General features: G+C 31.4%; 3 protein-coding genes across 3 annotated transcripts in view; 1 reads left to right on the top strand and 2 right to left on the bottom strand.

Moving 5' to 3' along the window:
* The first annotated feature begins 1,063 nt into the window (after positions 1-1,063).
* On the top strand, positions 1,064-3,977 carry LOC143911041 (putative cytochrome P450 6a14). Its single transcript, XM_077429759.1, has 4 exons — positions 1,064-2,555; positions 2,649-2,909; positions 2,984-3,229; positions 3,304-3,977. Exons 1-4 carry the CDS (start codon positions 1,679-1,681, stop codon positions 3,468-3,470), a joined length of 1,551 nt encoding a protein of 516 aa, XP_077285885.1. The 5' UTR covers positions 1,064-1,678; the 3' UTR covers positions 3,471-3,977.
* LOC143911038 (uncharacterized) lies at positions 3,774-17,971 on the bottom strand. Its single transcript, XM_077429751.1, has 10 exons — positions 17,456-17,971; positions 17,303-17,381; positions 17,113-17,223; positions 15,900-16,096; positions 10,783-10,913; positions 10,532-10,718; positions 8,465-8,565; positions 8,271-8,378; positions 6,520-6,710; positions 3,774-6,450 (listed from the first exon to the last, which is right to left on the bottom strand). The coding sequence occupies exons 1-10, from the start codon at positions 17,500-17,502 to the stop codon at positions 3,970-3,972; spliced, it is 3,633 nt and encodes a 1,210-aa protein (XP_077285877.1). The 5' UTR covers positions 17,503-17,971; the 3' UTR covers positions 3,774-3,969.
* A 1,783-nt stretch (positions 17,972-19,754) lies between these two features.
* The window catches only part of LOC143910916 (protein C-ets-1-like), a 131,031-nt gene continuing 129,732 nt past the window's right edge, over positions 19,755-21,053 (bottom strand). Inside the window, exons 9-11 of the mRNA XM_077429547.1 lie at positions 20,859-20,977; positions 20,622-20,779; positions 19,755-20,531 (exon numbers count right to left, since the gene is read on the bottom strand). Coding sequence (XP_077285673.1) covers positions 20,468-20,531; positions 20,622-20,779; positions 20,859-20,977 — 341 coding nt within the window. The 3' untranslated portion in view covers positions 19,755-20,467. The remainder of the gene's footprint in view (positions 20,532-20,621; positions 20,780-20,858; positions 20,978-21,053) is intronic.

Below are 21,053 nucleotides of genomic sequence, written 5' to 3'. Positions count from 1 at the left end.
TCTGTCTATACCTCTCTTTATACGGCTTTTCGCTATAACTTATTGTGATCATATACATAATTAAAATGTCAAAGAATATTTCCTAGCGTGTGCAGCTTGCCGCTGGTGCACTGCGGAATAGAGGGTGGATTCTGGTGTAGCTAAAAATGCAGACAAAATACATGTTTTTTGACTTTCTCTGACTTTCTTTGACTTTCTCTATATCGGGCCCCGCATTTAGGAACAAAAGTGCGACAACAGTTTAGAAAGAATCTATGTAGTAATTTGTTTTATTCTAGAAGCTAATTTTTACAGGTATGGGTGTATTTACTCTTGCTTTTTCGTTCACGGGTGTTTGATTCGCGCACTATTGATAGCCAAATTATAATGTGTTCATTGATATATATGATATATAATGAGTTCAATGAAAACTCGCAAGCTTCACATATAATTGTATTTAAATCGGAATCGTTAATAGAATCACATTTTATTCCGATGAGATGAGGGAAAGAATAGTTCCCAACGGAAGGTAGCATATTTGTTTCATAATTAATATTATGGTTTTCTTTGTCTATTTCGGTTTCTAACAAGTTGACAAATTTGATCATATTAGATTTGTTTTCCCCATGGTTATCGAATGGAGAAATTCGTATTTTGAACCCCGTATCATGTGTCCGAGGTGATGATGACAGAAACAAGTTCCCTGCCTCTCCCCATCATGGCGAGGACAGCTTCGTTTGATATCTTTTTGGTCCACGGAATCTTCAGCATACACCTATAGACCCACATCTCAAAAGCTTCTATGCGGCTGATCATCTTGGTCTTCAGAGTCCACGTCTCACATCCGTGTAGTAATACTGTCCAGACGTAGTTCTTCGCGAATCTCAACCGCGTATGAAGATTGAGATGCTTGTTTGTAAGCTCCGAATTCATTTTTAAAAATGTTGTTCTAGCCATCTCGATGCGGATTCTTAGATCTTCATCTGGGTTCATCTCTTCATTCAGCCAGGTACCCAGGTATTTGAATCTTTTTACTCTTTCTATCACCTCTCCATCCAAGGTTGGATTCCCGGTGTCTGTTTGCATTCTATCTACTATAATAAATTTTGTTTTTTTAAATAAATTTTCCCAAAGTGTATACGTATATTAATTTTACCTAACCGAAAAAAAATATCTGTTCGGTTTCGGTTTTCGGTTAGGTTCCGGTTCGGGTCCTTGATATTTTTCATTATAGCTAAAGCGCCCCGGTTGGTTCGTTTAGCAAACTAATGATACATATGTCCATTGTAAAAAAAAAATAGTTTCAATTCGTGACAAATAGACTTCTCCCTTTAATAATTAATTATGGAAAAAATAAATAATGAAAAGCAAATTTGTGTGTGTAGTCAAATGTATTTATAATTCGAAAATCTATATAATAAAAACGTCGATATTCGCATGCGCGTATTCGCATATTCGCATGGTCACATGGTGTGGATTGCATTCCACAGCTAGGGTCACACGCCGCTTGAATTCAAAGCGTTTATTATAACAATATCGGCAATAAAAAACCGAACTGTACATATATAATAAATATGTACATGACTATCAAACAAAAAAAATTGATAAAAATTATCTGTCAACAAAGAACAAACACTGTCAGATTGCTCAGTGCTCGTAATACCGTTAGCCGGGTTGACGTTTGCATTCATTTTCAACCATGGCGTCAACCATCATCCTAATTCTCAGTTATTTTACAACATTTATCGTTTTAATGATACCGATCGTCATCATACTCCTTCGTGACAAATACAATTATTGGAAATTCAAAAAAGTAAAAGGACCCAAGCCAACATTCATATTTGGAAATATGGTCGAGTTGTTTACCAAACGACATCACTTGGGAGCTCATTTCAAGTATCTTTACGAAAAGACGAAAGATTTGCCGTTTGCAGGGATATATCTGTTCCACAGACCGGCTATTATAATCAACGACATCGATCTAATCAAAGATGTTCTTGCTGCCAACTTCGTCTACTTCACCGATCACGGATTCTATTTTAATGAGAAAACTCAGCCTTTGATGAACCACTTATTCAACGTCAACGGAACCAAATGGAAGAGAATTAGGACGAAATTGAATGCCGCTTTCACACCCAATAAGATGAAACTTATGTTTGAAGGAATTTCAAAATGTGGTGAAGAACTCACCGAGCATTTGAAAAGTTTTGCAGAATCGGGACTAGACGTTGATATAAAAGATACAGTGGCAAAATTTACAACTGACGTTATAACTTCTTGTGCTTTTGGAATTGATAGTAATAGTTTCAAATGTCCTGATGCTGAATTTAGAAATATTGGAAAAAAAGTCTTCGAAGTTACTACAAAAAAAAGAATTAACATGTTCATTGCATTGTTCGTTCCAGAACTGTATAAAATAATAAACGGTTTAATTTTAGATAAAAGTGTCACAAACTTCTTCATAAATATGATTGAGGATACTGCAAAATATAGAGAAAAAAACAACATAGTTAAAAATGACCTGTTACAATTTTTGATGCACCTACGAGGCAATGAAAATATTGATGAGTTTATTGGTATATAGTATGCATATTTAAACGTCAAGACAATAAATAATTATATATATACTAAAGTAAGTTATCGTAAATGGCTTTATATTTATTTTGCAGATACAGTGGATATACAATATAATGAAATGTTGGATATCCATTTAAACATGCTCGAAATAACGGCACAAGCTTTTGGTTTCTTCGTTGGTGGGTTTGAAACTGCTTCAACATCTTCAGGATTTTTATTTTATGAATTGGCTAAACATCCTGAAATTCAAAGTAAACTATCCAAAGAAATTGATGACGTGCTACAGAAACATAATGGAAAAGTGTCATATGAAGTTCTCATCGAAATGACTTACATGGAGCAAGTTATACAGGGTATTTAAAACCATCTCTTTGCATTTATAAAGAAGAAATAATACATTAACTAATTAAATATAAAAAAATTGCAGAAAGTCTACGTTTACATCCCCCGATTCCTCAATTGTTTCGTATATGTACAAAAGAATATATTATTCCAAATTCAAATGTCGTCATAGAAAAGGGCACGCCTGTTGTAATATCAACTTTGGGTATTCAAAATGATCCAAATATATATCCTGATCCTGAAAAATTTAATCCAGATAGATTTTCGCCAAATACGTCAAGAAGCAATTTTTCATTTTTGAGTTTTGGAGAAGGACCTCGCATCTGCATAGGTATCAATTTTATCCATTTATTTATTCATTTATACCTGTATTAAATTTAAAAATAAACTTTTATTTCATTGCAGGAAAACCACTTGCTATGTTGCAAATACGCATAGCGTTATTGTCCATATTACAACATTACAATGTTAGCATTGGGACAAAGAAAGAAAACACATTGGAAGTTATCAATAAATCCTTATTGATGACTCCAAAGGATATGATGTTAAAATTAACTAAACGTATAAAATAATTGGTGTTTAGCAACAATTAATATGTACAGAATGTTTTGTTTTTTTTATATCATTTATTAATTGTACAATTAAATCATTAATTTATTTTTCTAATTAATAAATCAAAACTTTGTAGACATCTAATTGATAAGTTCATTGAAATTTTATTCAATTCGTCAAAATTTATTTATACTTTACATAATAATTTACACTGACAAATCATATGTATGTACTTTCCAAAATATTTATCATTTTAGCTAACATATCATCAATGACGTACCTTGGATCGGCCTAAAAAAAATTAAGATATTTTTTTCAAAATCATTAAATGACTATAAAAATTTATTCAAATAATAATGTCCGGTTGTTTATTTTTTATTACAAAAGATTGATTTGAATAACTTTGTTTGTGGTTTTCGGAGATCTACATTACCACGTTGCATATATTTTACATACTTACATACTGCAATGATCACTTCACTCATATATAACAACAATAAACATACATATTGAATGTTGTCACTTCATTTGAAAACTTTTACAAATATCTTCATCTCGTTTTGTCGACTCCACTAGATCTTTCCTCAATTCCAATAACTGTTTCAAATAATCACTCGGATATCGTCTCGTATACTTATATGACGAATTTTCATCAGAACAAGGTGTACTTGGAACATTTGGCAAAGTTCTATTAAACTTCTGTCTGTAGCGATCATTCACAGTATTAAAATATTCATTACTTGTTTTCCTACAACTCTCAAGCCTACTCAGTGAATCCAACAGATCTTTTTCAATAGCTTCCAACCTATCATCGTTTGATATGGAAAACTTTTTGTTGTGCTCATCGCTATTTACTAACGAATCGTTAATTATACGAGAGCAATTCATCGATTTGACAATATTTTCGATCGAAGTAGCAATGTCTTCAATTTTGGAAACATTTTTAGTTTCGTCCTTAGCGTGTAATGAAGCATTACAACTTGGAGAAACATATAGATTATTACAAGTCGGTTCCTTTATTTTATCCGACACCTTTGTCAAAGCTGATACTAGATTTGTAGCTTCAGTTATGAATTCAGATGTTACTTTGGCATATTGAGTACAGCCTTTGTTATGAGACGAATGTTTAATACGTTTTCTTTTACGTGGAGTAATAAATGGTGCCTTATCACCCCAGCAATATATTCCCTTAAAATAATCTGTACTTGTATCACTGTCAGAGACATCTTCGCATTTAATATCATCACTATCTATTGCATCTGATTCACTGCTATAATTATAATTTTTTGGTGATTTTTTCATTATCGAATGTCTTATTGAGCTTGTTGATGGCACAGTGTGATTTTCAACTTCATTTTTCCATGACACTGTTTTAGAGAGTCGTCTTTTATTCGATGGCTCCTTTGCAGGTGACAATTTTATATTATAAGGATATATATTTTCATTTCTTCCCAAGATTATATTTTTCATAGTCGGCCAATGATCTACACAGTACTCTGTATTAAAGAATATTCTTGGCAATGGTACGTATAAATCATCGATAAAATCAGTAGATGTTGCTTCATGAACCACTTGAATTGATTTAGATTGTATAGAATTGTTATTCAACTTTTTGTCTTTATCCATAATACTCTTATCAGTTTCATTTTGTTCTGGTTTACGTATGAAACTATTCGGTTTTTTTATTTCAATTACATGTTTATTTTTATTATGTATTTCATTTGAGCAGTCTGATTTATTACTATCAATACAGGATATATTTTCATTCGAATTATGATTGAGAAGATCTGGAGGTGCAGCTAGTCGTTTAGCATCACTCGATTTTGCTTCCAATTCCAGACTATCGTCTGATATACAATCTAATTCGTTTTCTAAATTATTGCAATCGTGTGATATGCTTATATTTAATACAGTAGGTGATGACTTGCCATCATTAACTTTGGTCTGTAGCGTTGGGGGCACTTTTAGATACTTTGTGAAAGAAGAATGTTTCTTCCTTGGAGGTGCTTCTTGAGTTTGAGTGGCAATTGTGCTGAAATTACAAACTTCTTCAGTCATATTACCACAAGTTCTGGTCATAATTAAGTTAGACGTCTCGGGTGCTTTGTCAGTTTCAATGCTAGCATCGTTAATATGAATAGATCCACCAATTCTACCAACTGAAACTTCTTTACATAGCATCGTCTGAATTTCAGTAGAAGTTGATACACTTTTGAACATTTTATCAGAATGATCTTTAGAAAAAATTTCAATATCATTTGGTACATCAGTGCCAACTTCTTTAACCCTCAGAGAGGAGGGTTTTTCCGTTTGAGTTTCAGCTGGGACAACTTTATAACGACGCGAAGCCTTCAAAGCCCTATAGCTCAAATCGTACAATCTTTTTCTTGCATTATTACAAATTTGCAATTCACTCAACGGTTGACTTGATTTTCGTTCTATTGTCGGTGTTGGAGGTTTTTGAACCTTCTCCTCTTCTTTCTTTTTCAACTTTGAATACAGTCTATCTGTAACTGATGCTACAATCTCAGCTCTTTTATTGAACGGTTGATAAGTTATTGTTACTTTTTGTTTAGGGGTTTCTTTACTCTTATCTTGTACATCTGCTTTTGAAGGTTTCGTTTGATTTTTAGTATTTTTAATGGATTTCTTATTCTGTTTATCATTTGAAGGTAGTACTTCGTGAGAGCTGTACTGCCGCTTTTTACTTCTGAGAGGTACTGAAGGTTTTACGTCATGAGCACTTCCAGCTCTATGAAGCCTCGGTCCAAAGAGATCTTCGGCTTGGCTAGAATTGAGATTAGACCCTTGTGTAGATGGATTGCTATTATTTCCTGATAAAGTATCCATACTAGCCAAACTGATCCTTGAAGATGCTAATGAATCTAAAGAATCTTCTCCTTCATTCAACTTAGCTTGCGTTGAACTCTCCGCTTCATGCTTCAAAGTTGGTTCTGACATTTCGCTCGGTTCTTCTAAATTTGGCGATTGTTCGGGATTCTAAAATAGTCAAATTATTGATGAATTGGATATTATAGATGTAAAGCATACATTGAGGATGAAATTTACTGAAGTGTTATTAGTTGTGGCTGAGGCTAACAGGGCACGCAACCTTGCTACTTCTGCACGTAGTTGTCTTAGAACACGTTCATGTGGCGCATCAGGAGCACGTGACAGTCCTGGCGGAATGCGAGCTGCACGTGCTGCCCACCTCATCGTGTTCACAGTTTCCGAGTAGCACGCTGACGACGGCGACACAGCTGAAATCATTCATAACGTTAATATACATAATTAGTGTTTCATTCAATATGTATTTCAATTTCAACTTTGGTTTATAAGTATTAATAAAATTTTATGAAATTAACAGCATAAATATTTTGCTATATAGGTACGTACATAATATGTATATTTAAAGACATATTATATACACTATCGGGGCTTTTTTTTCAACAAAATGTGCCGGAATCCACTTCTTGTCAAGATTTTATTGGAAAACATTATATTATATAGAATATTCGTTTGAAACATAAATCATGCTGAGACAAAAAGGTGCCGGAACGACGCTCCACCGTGTTACATGGGAAGAAAAGCCCTGTACAGAATACATATAATACTTGGGTAAGGGATCACAGGCACCAATGAGCCCAAAAGGTTTCTCTATATGAAGTAAATTTTATGATAAATATAATGAAAAATCGAAATAGTAACAAAACAACATGTAATTCAGTGCATTAAAAATAAATTGGTGTTAAGGAATTGATTTTTAAAGAAAAAAAAAATTAATAATGAACTAATCAAATAACGAATTATTTCAAAACTTTCACCACTCTATTGGATTGGATTTCAATCCCATCTTTCCAAAAATAATTTATGTATATTATATATCATAATAAAATGTGAAAATACAATATTGAATTAATTATACAATATTTCATATTTGTTTAAATTTTTTATAAAACGATATATTTAAATTATTTTTGATTTGAGTTATTATTTAAATAATGTTGTTATTTTACATTTTAAGTGCAATTAAAAAATAAGTATTCCATTTACTTATTTTTTAATTGCACCGTTATATTTTAAAGTGGCGGAAGTCCAATTTTCAGTTCCAAAAACACTACTTCTGTTTGACTTGATTCACAAATTGTTACCACTTATTTTAATTCAATATGTCCAGAATCTCGTAAAAGTAGAATAAACGTATTACAGGCCACTAGTATTTTTAAATATTGTAAAACACAAAACATTATATTTAATGTTTTGCGAGATATTCCTCGAAAAAGAGTAGACTTGCCGCCAGTATCAAATATAACGGCTCATATATTTAACTTACCTTTATCATATTAAATAGAATGGCTGCAAAATAAAATATTATTAAGTATTAAAAACTTTAAAATACTGAAACATTCACAGTAAAAAATATTATATTATATTCTTTACATACATACATATATAAAATTTCTAGGACTAAATACATACTAGAAATTTACAATTATAAGCATTGTATGGTATATAAAAGACAAATCTGACTCCGAAGGGAAGAGATTCGCTATCGCTCAACCCATTAAACAACCCCCACATATCGATTTGTGACCTTTGCTGGTGTGAATATGTTTTATAGTCAACATTTGTGGATATCGCGTGCCATTACACTGTTAAATCCTCAAGGGAAACTTTCAACAACTGCGATTACCCCGACACATCCACATCCACAAACGGACGAACACTTCATTTTTCTTTCCAATTTAACTTTGTCATCGAGAACCACTATATCAATCTAAGGGCTATTTTATCGCAATAAAAATTATCTTCAAACTCACTAGCAATCATAACAGTCGTGGCACCACCGCTTAACGTGTCCTTCAGCAACCAAGTCAACACGGAATCCCTATAAGGCACGTAACCAATACCGCGTGGACCAGCAGACACTATAACGGATACATACAACAGCAATTAATGTCTAGATATATGTATATGTTTACAATATCATTCTGTTAAGTGTTCTTGGACTTACCAAGTGCTGATATTACATTGGCCAAAGCTACTAAAGACTTGTTGATGTTTGCACCCTCTTTTTGACGAGGTAAACTCTGATTAGCTCTACTCGGCCTCTCGCTAAAATATTTAAAAGATTATTGAATATATCAAGCCATTAATGACAAATAACATTTTTAAAATATTTATCAAAATATTTGGTAAAAGTACACGGAAAATGATAGTTAAAAATTAATAAAAAAATTACAAATTTCCAGATATTTATTATAAAATAGATCCAATCATTTTTCGAGTGATTATGAAATATTTGAAATATGAAGAATCACTTAAAAAAAATCATTTTTAACTCATACAATATGCAAATTTTTAATTCATGCAAGATTTTGTCACCGTATTTGGGGTTAAAAAACAAAATATGGAAGAAGTATTTCCCAAGGGGGTGCGAATTTATAATTCCTTGTCGAAATGCTTCAAAAGTTCGAAAATAATCTTGCAGGAAGTAAAGAAACACATTCGTGGAAGGTAAATTGTGTCAAATGTGTACGTACCTACATACATATGTATATATGTATATTGGTTTGAAGCTAGAATTAAACTAAATAGATAACAAACTGATTTAATTTTAGAAAATTTACTATTTTAAGTCACATGCCAATTATTCATAATTATATGTACTATAAATATTTCGGCAAATGGCAAATTTAGAAGGACCTTGATGTTCCAATTAAATACATACATACATATATACAAATACGCTACTGTTCATTTCAACTCATATAGCCCTACATTCGTTTATATATAGACTATACTACGTTTATATCCCATACTTAATGCCAGGTGAAATTTCCGATGACTTTGAAACTGCCATATCAGAATTTCTCATATTCACAAAAGCGTTTGATTGCTGATCATTATGTTTTATGTTTGCACATACATATTTCGAACTCGATCAAAATCATTTCGAATTCGATGCGGTACATTAATTTTGATTTTCGTGTATCGATTCGATGCAAAGTGCATTCATAATATGGTAATATGATATACATACATAATGAGTATCTCAACAAACACGTGTATTTCGTTTTAAGTATCATATTATGTTTTGGAAAGTGTGCAAATATATCGTTTACGATGGAGGTTTTGTTTTTCACAAATTACACTGTTCCACAAACAACGACTTTTCTTTGGTTCAGAGACGAGATATAACTTTTCTTATAGATCTATGCCCAGTGAACACGTATCTGGTAATAAAAAATGTCGATTGGCTCGAGATTCGTAGATATGTGTGTTTTTTAAATCGCGCGATTTTTCTATATCTTGGTGTTGTTCGGTCGATGTATCAAAATCTGTCAATTTTCGTGATTTAATATATTATCCCTATTAGTTCAATTCAGATTCGTGTTAATACGAGTAAATAATAGTACGAGATGTTAACTCGCAATTTTACCGATTTAAAATTCAGCACACTTCCAATTAACCATTTTAAACGAAAACAAAAAATAATTTAGCTAGATCACTATCCCAATAAACATGTTTCAACAGAAAATACTCAATATAAAATAGTATTAACAGTGGGAAAAAATCCCAAGTGAAAATACGTACTTTTGACTTTTGATTTGAACTGGTCGACTACTTAGAGAGATTTGAAAGCTGAAAAGTACTACAAATGAAAGATAAAATACCCGACTATAGATTCCAATATTCATTTTGAACACAAAATTGACGGATTTTGATACATCGACCGAACAACACCAAAATATAGAAAAATCTTGAGCCAATCAACATTTTTTATTACCAGATTCGTGTTTACTGGTCATAGATCTATAAGAAAAGTCATATCTCGTCTCTGAAACATTTTTCGTGTCGAACAGTGTTATTTACACTCACTCACTATTTTTAATATACATATGTATGTATATTAGTGTTAGAGACGAATGTAAAGATTTTTAAAGCTATACATGTTTCTAATATATAATCGTTAAATTTAATGCTATTCAGTAGTTATACCAGCTCCAAGAAAAAGTAATGTTAAGTGATACTATCTTAATTTTTTTTAGACTAACTAAATATATATAAAAAATTTCACCTTCCAGCCAAATCAAGAAGTGTGAGCACTACTGGAGGATGGGGCAGATTTTTTCTGATGGTAAGCAAGGCGTGAGACCTGCTAGAACGTGCATTGGTCGCCGTAGATGCAGTTCTTCTACGTCGAGCGCCATTCCACCAAGCAGCACATAACTCTTCACCACTACTAACTTCTAAATTGGTCAACTCTAAAAAAGGCAATTTTTATTTTTATTTTTATGAAACCCAATATGAAGATTAACTTTTCATTACCTTCGACGTAAGGTCCTTTCTTGGGATGTTCTCGTACTCTGAGATCCTTACGAGTATAGTTCACCGTAGAAGTTTCTACATCTTCAGCTGCCAATAAATCTCTCACACGCTCGTTGTAAATTTCGAAATAGCTGTAATAAAAATGTAAATCATACTAAACTGTTAACATTGGCATACAAACACATAAACACATAGCATACAGAGGATTCCTTAGTAAGTAAGTAAAGACTTATCATTTGCTAGGTTTCCACGTTTTCATGTGATACACGCGCATACTTTTTAGAACGATTTCCAAAACAATCCACGTTTTTAAATGTAAAATTTTAAAAGAACATATTTATTTTATTAAACGTTGTATAATATGACATTGATCAATTGACTAATTGACCAAGTAAAAATTCTCAAAAAACTATTATAGTTTAAATATCGGTCTCCCTCACGGGCCCGAATGTGAAACGGCCGAAAACGCAAATATCGGAAGGCAGAGATCGAAAATCGAAAGATCTTAAGTCGAAAAATCAAAAAAAAAAAAGGGTGCATGGTAAACGGTACATACTCACTTAATTTGCGCGAGCAGGATACAACAGGAACAAGAGGAACAGGCTTTTCCTCCCGTATTAATGTGCGCGCGCAGAATACGGGAGGAAAAGCCTGTTCCTCTTGTTCCTGTTGTATCCTGCTCGTGCAAATTAACTGAGTATGTACCGTTTACGATGCACCCTTTTTTTTTTGATCTTTCGACGTAAGATCTTTCAATTTTCGATCTTTGCCTTCCGATATTTTTGTTTTCTGTAATTTAACATTCTGGCTCGTCACGGAGACCGGTTTTCCATGCATACATTCTTTTAGATCTTTCGATTTAAGATCTTTCGATTTTCGATCTTTGCTTTCCGATATTTGCTTTTCGATCTTTCGACTTTCGATGCAGTGTACCAGACCCGTACTTTGTATAATACTGTTGCGTAGGGGTGGGTGGAGGATCCAAGTAAAAGGCCAACAGTCGTATCACAGCATTTATTGATGATTAAGGAGATACACGCATTGTCACTACTCCGTCCAGAATGACCTGATATCGCCTACGTACCGCCTTATAAAGGGTAGATCTCTCAGGACGCCTAATCTGTTTACCTGTTGTATAGTCACGTATTCGGATATGTATTCCCACGGTATGAGAAGTGCAATCATTGTTTCATGCACTTAGCTTGTCGCTAATCCTTAAAACCACTTCACACGGTCTCTCAGGACGCTACCCGGTCTAATCCAATCGCAATTACTCGGCGGCTCTGTTTAATATACGTTACAATACTAATAATATTTGAATCAAATGTACAATGTTTCTGGCCAGGAAGGCGCATTGGGGTTACCTGTTAGAGCTTCCTGGTATAAATTAAAAATAAAATAAAATAAAATCAAATGGATAAAACCAAACTCTTCATGAGACGAATCTCCGCCTATCCGAATAAATTCAATCCAGTTTTAAATTTATTTTTATTGAAATATAATTCATATCGCTTTCGATTAATTAATTTATGAAAATAAACAGAACAATACACATTGTTGGTAGATGTTCTTTTGAATACATAAATTTGAGTAAAATTTCAGCAGTTCCTCGCGCTATCTAACAATAGTTTTGATAATAATCGTGCTATGTTTCACGACTAATAGGCCCGTCGCCTTGTCAAGCAATTAAGCTTTTATCGTGAAAGTTTACTGGGAACAAAGTTTGGAAAACGCAAAAAGCTGTCCGCAGCGAAGTTGAAAACATCCAATAAAATTATATACAAATGCACGATCAGCTTTATTCCTTTCGACTTTTTGCGGTCTAATTTTTGCCACGCTAATAATCGCTTCTAATTTATTTTTTTAATGACAACACCCATCTTTTACATGCGAATGCGCGAAGAACAGCAAAACTTTGAAAAAGACATACATATATACATATGTAAATATGTACATACACACATATAACGCATCCGGAAGTCCCAATGACGAATTCTTACGAAAAACGTTTCACTGCTTTATAATTAGCGTCAAAAACGCAATAGACAGATTACATTGTGTATAGTGAATTAATCATATTTGACGCTTAAATTATAACAGAAAACTTTGAACGTCAAGATTTTTACTCCATTTGATTAGTTGTTTTATAGTTATCTTATGGTTTCACGACGAAACGTCCCCGTACACAACGGCGAACGACACAACGTCCGCGACAAAATGTATACGCGACATAATGTCTAAAAATTTTACTTGTACATACATATGTATGTATATATTTTAGAATTAAAACAAAACCAAAATTTTTAATTTACAAATTAAATATCATATATAATTTTAAGTCAAAATGTAAAAATATGGTGTCGGTCATATGTCTGCGACAATTCAAATCATAACGATTTCTCGTTGGTGAAATGCAATGATAGTGATGATGGACGTCGAGCACGACGTCAAACAGACAGACAGACACGTCATTAGCATTGTTCGAAGTTGACGGATTTTTTCATGTGCGACAATTGAACCTAAATACCTAAACATAATGAACATTTTCACATTTCTTTGGCGTTCATTGCGTGGGTCGCGTGCTGAAACCTCTTAGCGAAGATTCTCAATGTGGCGAAAATTATAAATATATTTTATATCACGATTTGCACTAGTAAAAGGGGTGTATTATCTTCCCTCGAATAAAAATATGAAGACTTTATTCGTCGAACGAAAATACACCTATTTTACTAGTGCGAATCGTGATATAAAATACGCCTACATGAGAAAAAAACAGTGTAAGTACATACAAAAATATACAATACGTATACATATGTATGTACGTGTATGTACATCAAGTTTTTTCACAATTAAATAATTAAAAAATACATTATACAAATTTGTAAGTTTGTAGATATAATCTACAAACCTGATAAAAACACATATTTCGAAACAATCGCTATGGTAAAGTCAGATTAATTCTGAGAATTAAAATGAAAGTGGAATTAATGTGGATTGATTCAAATGGTAAAATTCAATACGTACTTTTTTAATTACCGTGTATATTATTATAATTTAAATATCAATTTAAAGGTGCATATAAACAAACTAACTGTGACTATCATTGAATTCTGTCTACATCAAAAAATAATCAATGCGAACAATCTCAATTGGTATCGAGAGTTTTTAATTTGAATTTGCATGCACATTTGAAGAGATATAATTTATCTGATCGACAGTAAAACATGATATAATCTAAGTTTCTCAATTTTTTGTCAACACATTTAAAATTTTCAAAAACTACGTTACTAGAAATGATATAGAAGCAAACACTCGGTGCCAAATATTTTAGAAAAACGTATCAGCATTCGAATAGCTTGTTAATTTACCACCATTTTAATATGATAATAAATTTTATAACAATTCTTAAATAAAATACAGTACATATTTATCAATATGTTAAACTAACATCATCCAAAATACATATATCACAATCACCATAATCCCATAAGCCTTTTATGTACAACCAAAAAAATATCGTAGTTACCTTTTTAGATCTAAAGCACTAGTTAGGTCTCGAAATGATTTTATTTATTATATAGACATATCATAAAATTCAAAGCAATCCACTTATCGACGAAAAAATACAATAATAAAAAGCACTACGTATGTACAAACTACATAGAAAGAGAGCGTAGCGATACGCGACCGACTCGATTCGCGACGTCAACTATAATAGTGAAATTCACACTCGCACATATTGACAACCCCACTCAAAACCACCCACACCACACCACCCCCAGGACCACCCCCTTATTCGTGATTCGATTCTAGAGGCCGATTATTACGTTGCCCCCGTACCATCCTGACACGGTGTTTATATTTAAAACAATGGCGATAAGACACATCATTTTCATCCAAAAAATCCTACAATAATATTTTTTAATATCCATACATTCATATATATGTAGAATGTAGATCACATTGTGAACATGACTAAATTCAAAGAAGAATAAATACATTATTGATTCCAAAATAAATATTCTGTTACACTTGGAAATATTATAGATATTTGTTATCGATGTTGATGTATGAAAATATAATTGAAATAAGGAGAAGCATAAAGAAGTAAGATTGTAAATAGGTTTTTGAGCTCTTTTTCCTATTATGCTTTAGATTAACATTAAAATAATATAATACTGTGATTACTAACCAAATTAAATTAAAATTGTAAAATAGAAAATGATCAGTAGATCAGTAGCTATTAAAATAGATATAAGATGTATTGTGAACATAATTTCGTAATAATAAAAAGCATTTAAAAATCAAAAAAAAATAAAGAAGTAAAGGTGCAGACACACATAGTGGTACGTTCAGTGAATTTTGAAATTTGAGACCCTCACTTCAGTAAAAATCTGCTATCAACGTTTTTTTACCATGCTTTTCAGTATATGGTTTTTCATAAGGATTTTACAAAACCCAATTTTTTTTTATTTATTCACTGTATGTACTTGAAACATTAACAACTTTCGGAATAAAATAGGTAGTATTTTAAAATACTGTGTAAAATAGGTATCAATTCCATCTATTCTTGGCTTACGAACGTATTGTTGTCAATGATAATAATTTGTAAGTTGTAAATTTTGGTGGTAAAGGTCCACTTCGGGGCCCCCGAATCATGGGGGCCCCAAGCGCGATTTTTTTTAATGTATAACAAACCGCTACTGGGTACGTGTTTATTAGATAGTTTTGCACATGCAAAAAGAACGCTAGCACGCCTAATCCATACCATTGCGATCCTTGGCAAAACTCACCCTTGGAGTGTTTTAAGTGATATTTTATCCGTGTATTGATGTATGTTTAACAGTGGCCGAAAAACGGTAGTTTCCATATTTGAAGAAATGTGGGAGAAACCGTCGAAATAATAATATCGTAAGAATTAACAGTGACATAAAGATACGTCCATCACAGCTGGGAACCCCGAGTACGTCTCGTGCCACTCTTTCGAGTTTGTTCTTAACATATTGCATCTATTACAATGGGTGAATGTTGCACAAGATAGGCAATAGATTAGCACAAGATCTAATAATGAGTAGCGTAAACTTATTAATATGCTAATGTGCATTGTATTTGGGTACCTGAGTGTGGCTTGAACTGGTTCATCTCCTTGAGCTTTGAGCAGAGCGTCGCATAATCTTGGCACAAGCCCTGGATGAAATTTTGAACCCTGCATTGTGTGTGTTTTTCCAGATGCGCTCTGTCCATATGCCATGACGCACGCATCGCGTCCTTCTGATGCAGATTTCAACACTAATGTGCCGATCTTTTCAAATATCTGTAAATGTGACCGATTTTTTCACCCGCGATCCAAAAAGGAAAACTTCATTTTTAAAGATCGAAATTGAAGAAGTAAATTAGTTTCGAGTTGGATCTTGAAATGATTTTTTGCGTTAATTTGTAAATGAATTAAAAATATTCGACCTAAATTTTACTCAAAACATTTTCAACAATTTTTCTTACAATATCTCTAAACTAGCAATACTTCTCATTTAAATATAATATTATATATGAGCTGTTATAATTGAAAGTGGAATTAGTCCACTTTCCTTATTTCGAGAAATATCTCGCAAAACATTAAATATAATGTTTAACAAAATTTAAAAATACTGGTGGCCTGCTATACGTTTATTCTGCTTTTCCGAGATTCTGGACATATCAAATTAAAAGAAGTGATAACAATTTGTAAATTAAGTCAAACAGAAGTAGTGTTTTTGGAACTGAAAATTGGATCACTTTCAAATATAACGGCTCATATAATACCATGTTGAATATTTTGTATATATTGGTGATATAATATTTATTGACACATGTACATAGATATAATCATGAGACATGGATTTGAAGCTTCTAAAGTGTGTGCTATCTTCATATATGTAGTTGTAATAAAAAGCCGTGAGCTTCTTACAGTCATCAAACGAAGAAAAATAATAATAACATATTTAATCACGGTTCTACAATATGAGTTTCTTTGTTCTATATTTATGTATAAACGAAAAAGAAAAAATAGATCGATAGAAAGAAATGATCATGGTTTATGTAGTTATGTACATATAAAAAATGGTTATCTTGTTTATCGTTTGTATGTTATTTTTAATATACGAAAAAAAATCTTTGTAATGTAGGAAATTCATAAGGAAAAAAATGACGAAATGGAATTTCCACTAAAAGATGAATAAAACTGAAAGTTTATATTTAACTCTCCCTCCAAACTCTCTGTTTTCCTTAATATTTCTTTCACGCTGACGAATCTGTTCAGCGGTTCTCAAAGTGATCAGACGAACTTTACAATACCGTTTCTTGGGTGGCATAATTTTCTTTTTCTGGAGACGTTGAATCAAAACAATAGTCAAAGTTGAAACGTTTAACTCTGGCTCTGCTATCCCCAGCATTACTTGTAGGCACCTATCATAAAAATAATACATTATTTATAATAAAAACCAACTTAAAATAATATAATATGATTTTATACTATAAACTCCACCTTTAGATTTGTAATAGCAACCGTTTGATCATCTTCAACTTCAATCACACCTAGAGACGATTGATCTTCTAGTTTCTCTCTATGTAATTTAAATTTTTTTGAGTATACAGAATATTTTAATCTTAAAATTGTATTTATTTGAATATAAATTACCTTTCAGAGAGTGGTCTGACGCGCAAGGCAATTTTGACAGCGGCCATATTACACAGTACTGAAAGACGTTTTGTTTACACATCAATGTCTAAAATAAAACGCACTATGTACTACGAGAACTACACACTATTTCAAGAGTAAACCGGGATGATTCACGACACACATACCACTGAATGAACGAAAATAAATACTAAGATGGATGTGTTTGTTAGCTTTGAAACACAATACTTCTTTTTGGCACTTGAAAGAATAACTCTTACGTTTTATTTCACGGGAAGAACACTTAACACTCTCGTCAATATAAATATAAATGTACATATGTACATATGTTTTCACACATTATACTTAATGATGAACTTTTGCCAGATTATTTTGAACTTGTTTTATATCCTGATCAGTTCTCAATGTGTGTCTTCGTCGAAGTCAAAAGATGGAATAATTTCTGTTCACAATAAGTGGAGCGACGGGCAGACGAAGGGGAAATGTTCTATAATTATAGCTGTTGCAACAGCAGCTACTGGAATATACAAATACCAGGAAACTGCACATCTAGACAGTCTCAGTGTGTAAATAGAAGTAAAATTCTAAAATAATATTTTATTCATATATGAAGTATATCTTCGTTAAAATTCATCTATTTTCAGCAGCATAAAATTACAAAATATTTTTTTTTTCTGTAATAAATTATGTTATGTTTAATGTGTTATTTTAATATCTGTATATATTTTTAGGATTTTCACACACTTTTTTAATAATGTACATATTAATTTAAAAAAATAAGTGATTTATATTTGCAAAAGCCTAACTTTTGCTTGTGAATATTCGGTGATGATCATATTTTATTTGGATTTCTCCGAGTTAGAAATTTGATTGTTATCATATGATTAAACAATGTGGAGGATTTTGAACAAATGAAAAAATTATAAAAATCATAAATATATATTTCTTCAATTATTTTAACATCATATTTATCAATACATAATGTCAATATGTATGAAATCAAAGGAAACAATAAGAACTATTTTTATAATGAAAAAATTTAACAATTCTTTTACGGGAAAGCCCAATACAATGGAAACGTGTGCAGGCTTTTTTCACAATTCACAACGTAAAAATAACCACAGTTTGTAAAAGTAAAAAAAACCAAGTAGTAGAATTATGTATACATATGAAGCAATATTTAACCCTAAAAATAAAATTAATCACATTATTACCTAGAAAAAATTATTATCGTTCGTAAAAATAAAACAGAATCCCTTAAAACGAGATCAATCACTTTCGTGAGACAGTTTTACATTTCTTTTTTTGTAAACTGCATACAATGTCTTACTATCTCATATTCATTGTGAGGAGAAGGGATTATTATTTATATTTGAATTTTTAAATTAAATCATTGCAAAGATTCATTTTGGTTGAAAATTATAAAAATAAAATATCTATATTTTGTCTATACATTCTTTTTTTACTTTGGCCAACAAACTTCATGAAGTAAATCTTTTGTTTAATGAACACTAGAAAATAAAGGTCGAAATTCATTGAAATAAAATTCTGAAAATTCATTAGAAATACACAATAAATTCACTAACAAGAATATCACAACATGTGAACAAAACAGAGAAGATATTAACCATTTAATCGCTTTGGAAACAAAAAGTACAATTAAAGCTTTTTTCTAAACAACTCCAAAGCATAACAATTTCAAATAAAAAACTGTATGGAAATGTATATTTATAAATACAACAATGTAAGAATTTGACGATTTCTCATAGTATTTTAACTTTAAATATTTATAACCCTATTTTACAATCAATCAAATCAATTTTTTGTAAAAATGACTTCCTTTAAAAATGTGCACCTTAGAAAGTAAAAATGTATATTTATGTATATGTAGTAGAAGATTCGTTTCAAGAATCAATTGCAAAGATTTTATCATTGTCTCTCTTTTTCACGTTATATTTTTTTACACATTCGCTAAAACTTGCAAACGTCTCTCACTCACTCAAATATCCTTTTTTGTCTATTTATTTATTTTAAGTAGTGTTAACTTAAAACGCACTTCAATTAATTATAATAATAATAATAATAATAATAATAATAATATGAATATCTCATATTTACAAAATAGACAGAATTCACCACGTTCTCTTCACTTCGTAATTATAATCTTACTGGTGTTGGCCTCGATTATTTGAGTATGATTAGTTATACTAGTGCGATACAAATTGCCATTCAATCAATTTATAACAAACAAATTATAATACTGAAAATCATTAAATATTTACGAAATTGTGTTGTTTTTATATCAACATGTACGAATTATTTTGGGATAAAATTCAATTTTTATCATGATAAAAATTGAGAAATATCGTAAAATAATGGAAAAGATTTATGTGCATAGCAAATAAATTATTAATTTGTATAAATTTTCCTAAGATTGCACAACATTAAAGTTCTACATTATATGTAATTTACAAGAAAAAAATCAATCACACAATGTTCATAAGTGGCATTAACTTGTTTAAAAAAAGTAAGTGTCAACAAAAGGCACTGAGCGAATTGAAACAATCAAAACAGTAGTTTATAGTAACAGCAATTTCAAGAACATACTTTATATATTATATAACATTATACATATATGAAATGATATGTCAAAAGAAAAAATATCACAGCAGCATACTCGATCAAGATGTAGTGGTCACACTGTGCTTTTTATCTAGTATGTGCGAGACTTTAGTTTATACGTGAAATAATGAAAAAAATTGTCAATACATATGTAATGTCACAAGTAATTTACGAAGAATACTAAATATTAAAAAAATACTGGATTGTCACGTTGATAGGTTATTATTATGATTAAATTATTATACTTCAGGCCAACACAGCGAAACTTCTCTTGCATGACAAATATTCATAGATTATTTGTTGTTGTTGTAGTTGATTATCTTTTTTATAAAATTTCTAAAAAGCATTTGCACATTTATCAAATTTGGTACACGACCTCGTCTGAACAATTCAATCGTCGTCTTTCTTTTCCAGTTTGAGATCCACCATTGCGTGAAGTTCTTCTGGAGAATACCTATAAAACAAACAAATCAATAAATAAAACAATAAAATTTAACGCACATACCATTAATAAATACAAATACATATGTAGATAAACACATACCCTAATAGGTTTTGAAGATCACATACAAATCGATACACATATCGTTTTCCTGCAGTTTTGTGAATAATATTCTTGTCATAATAGTATCGTAAACCACGCGACAATTTCTCGTAATTCATTTTAGGCTTGTTTTTGCGAATACCCCACCGGCGAGCAACCTATAAAATAAATTTAATTTAAAAACCAATTCCAATGATAATCAAATTCAACAATAAATATAATTAATTTATAAATTACCTCATCAGGATCGGTGAGTTTAAATTCCCAACCATCCCCCGTCCATGAAATGAACCCTTGACATGACTTATCCGTAAGTAGTTCTAGTAAAAATTGCCATAACTGAATTGGTCCTGAACCTATCAAAAGAAAACACATAAATTAGTATCGATAACAAATCATGAAATGCAACATTAACTTCAAAGCCAATAATAG

Source organism: Arctopsyche grandis, chromosome 4 (assembly GCF_051622035.1).
Source record: "Arctopsyche grandis isolate Sample6627 chromosome 4, ASM5162203v2, whole genome shotgun sequence".
Taxonomy (NCBI): Eukaryota; Metazoa; Arthropoda; class Insecta; order Trichoptera; family Hydropsychidae; genus Arctopsyche; species Arctopsyche grandis.
The sequence above is the reverse complement of the archived record's forward strand: the minus strand, read 5'-3'. Positions and strand labels throughout refer to the sequence as shown.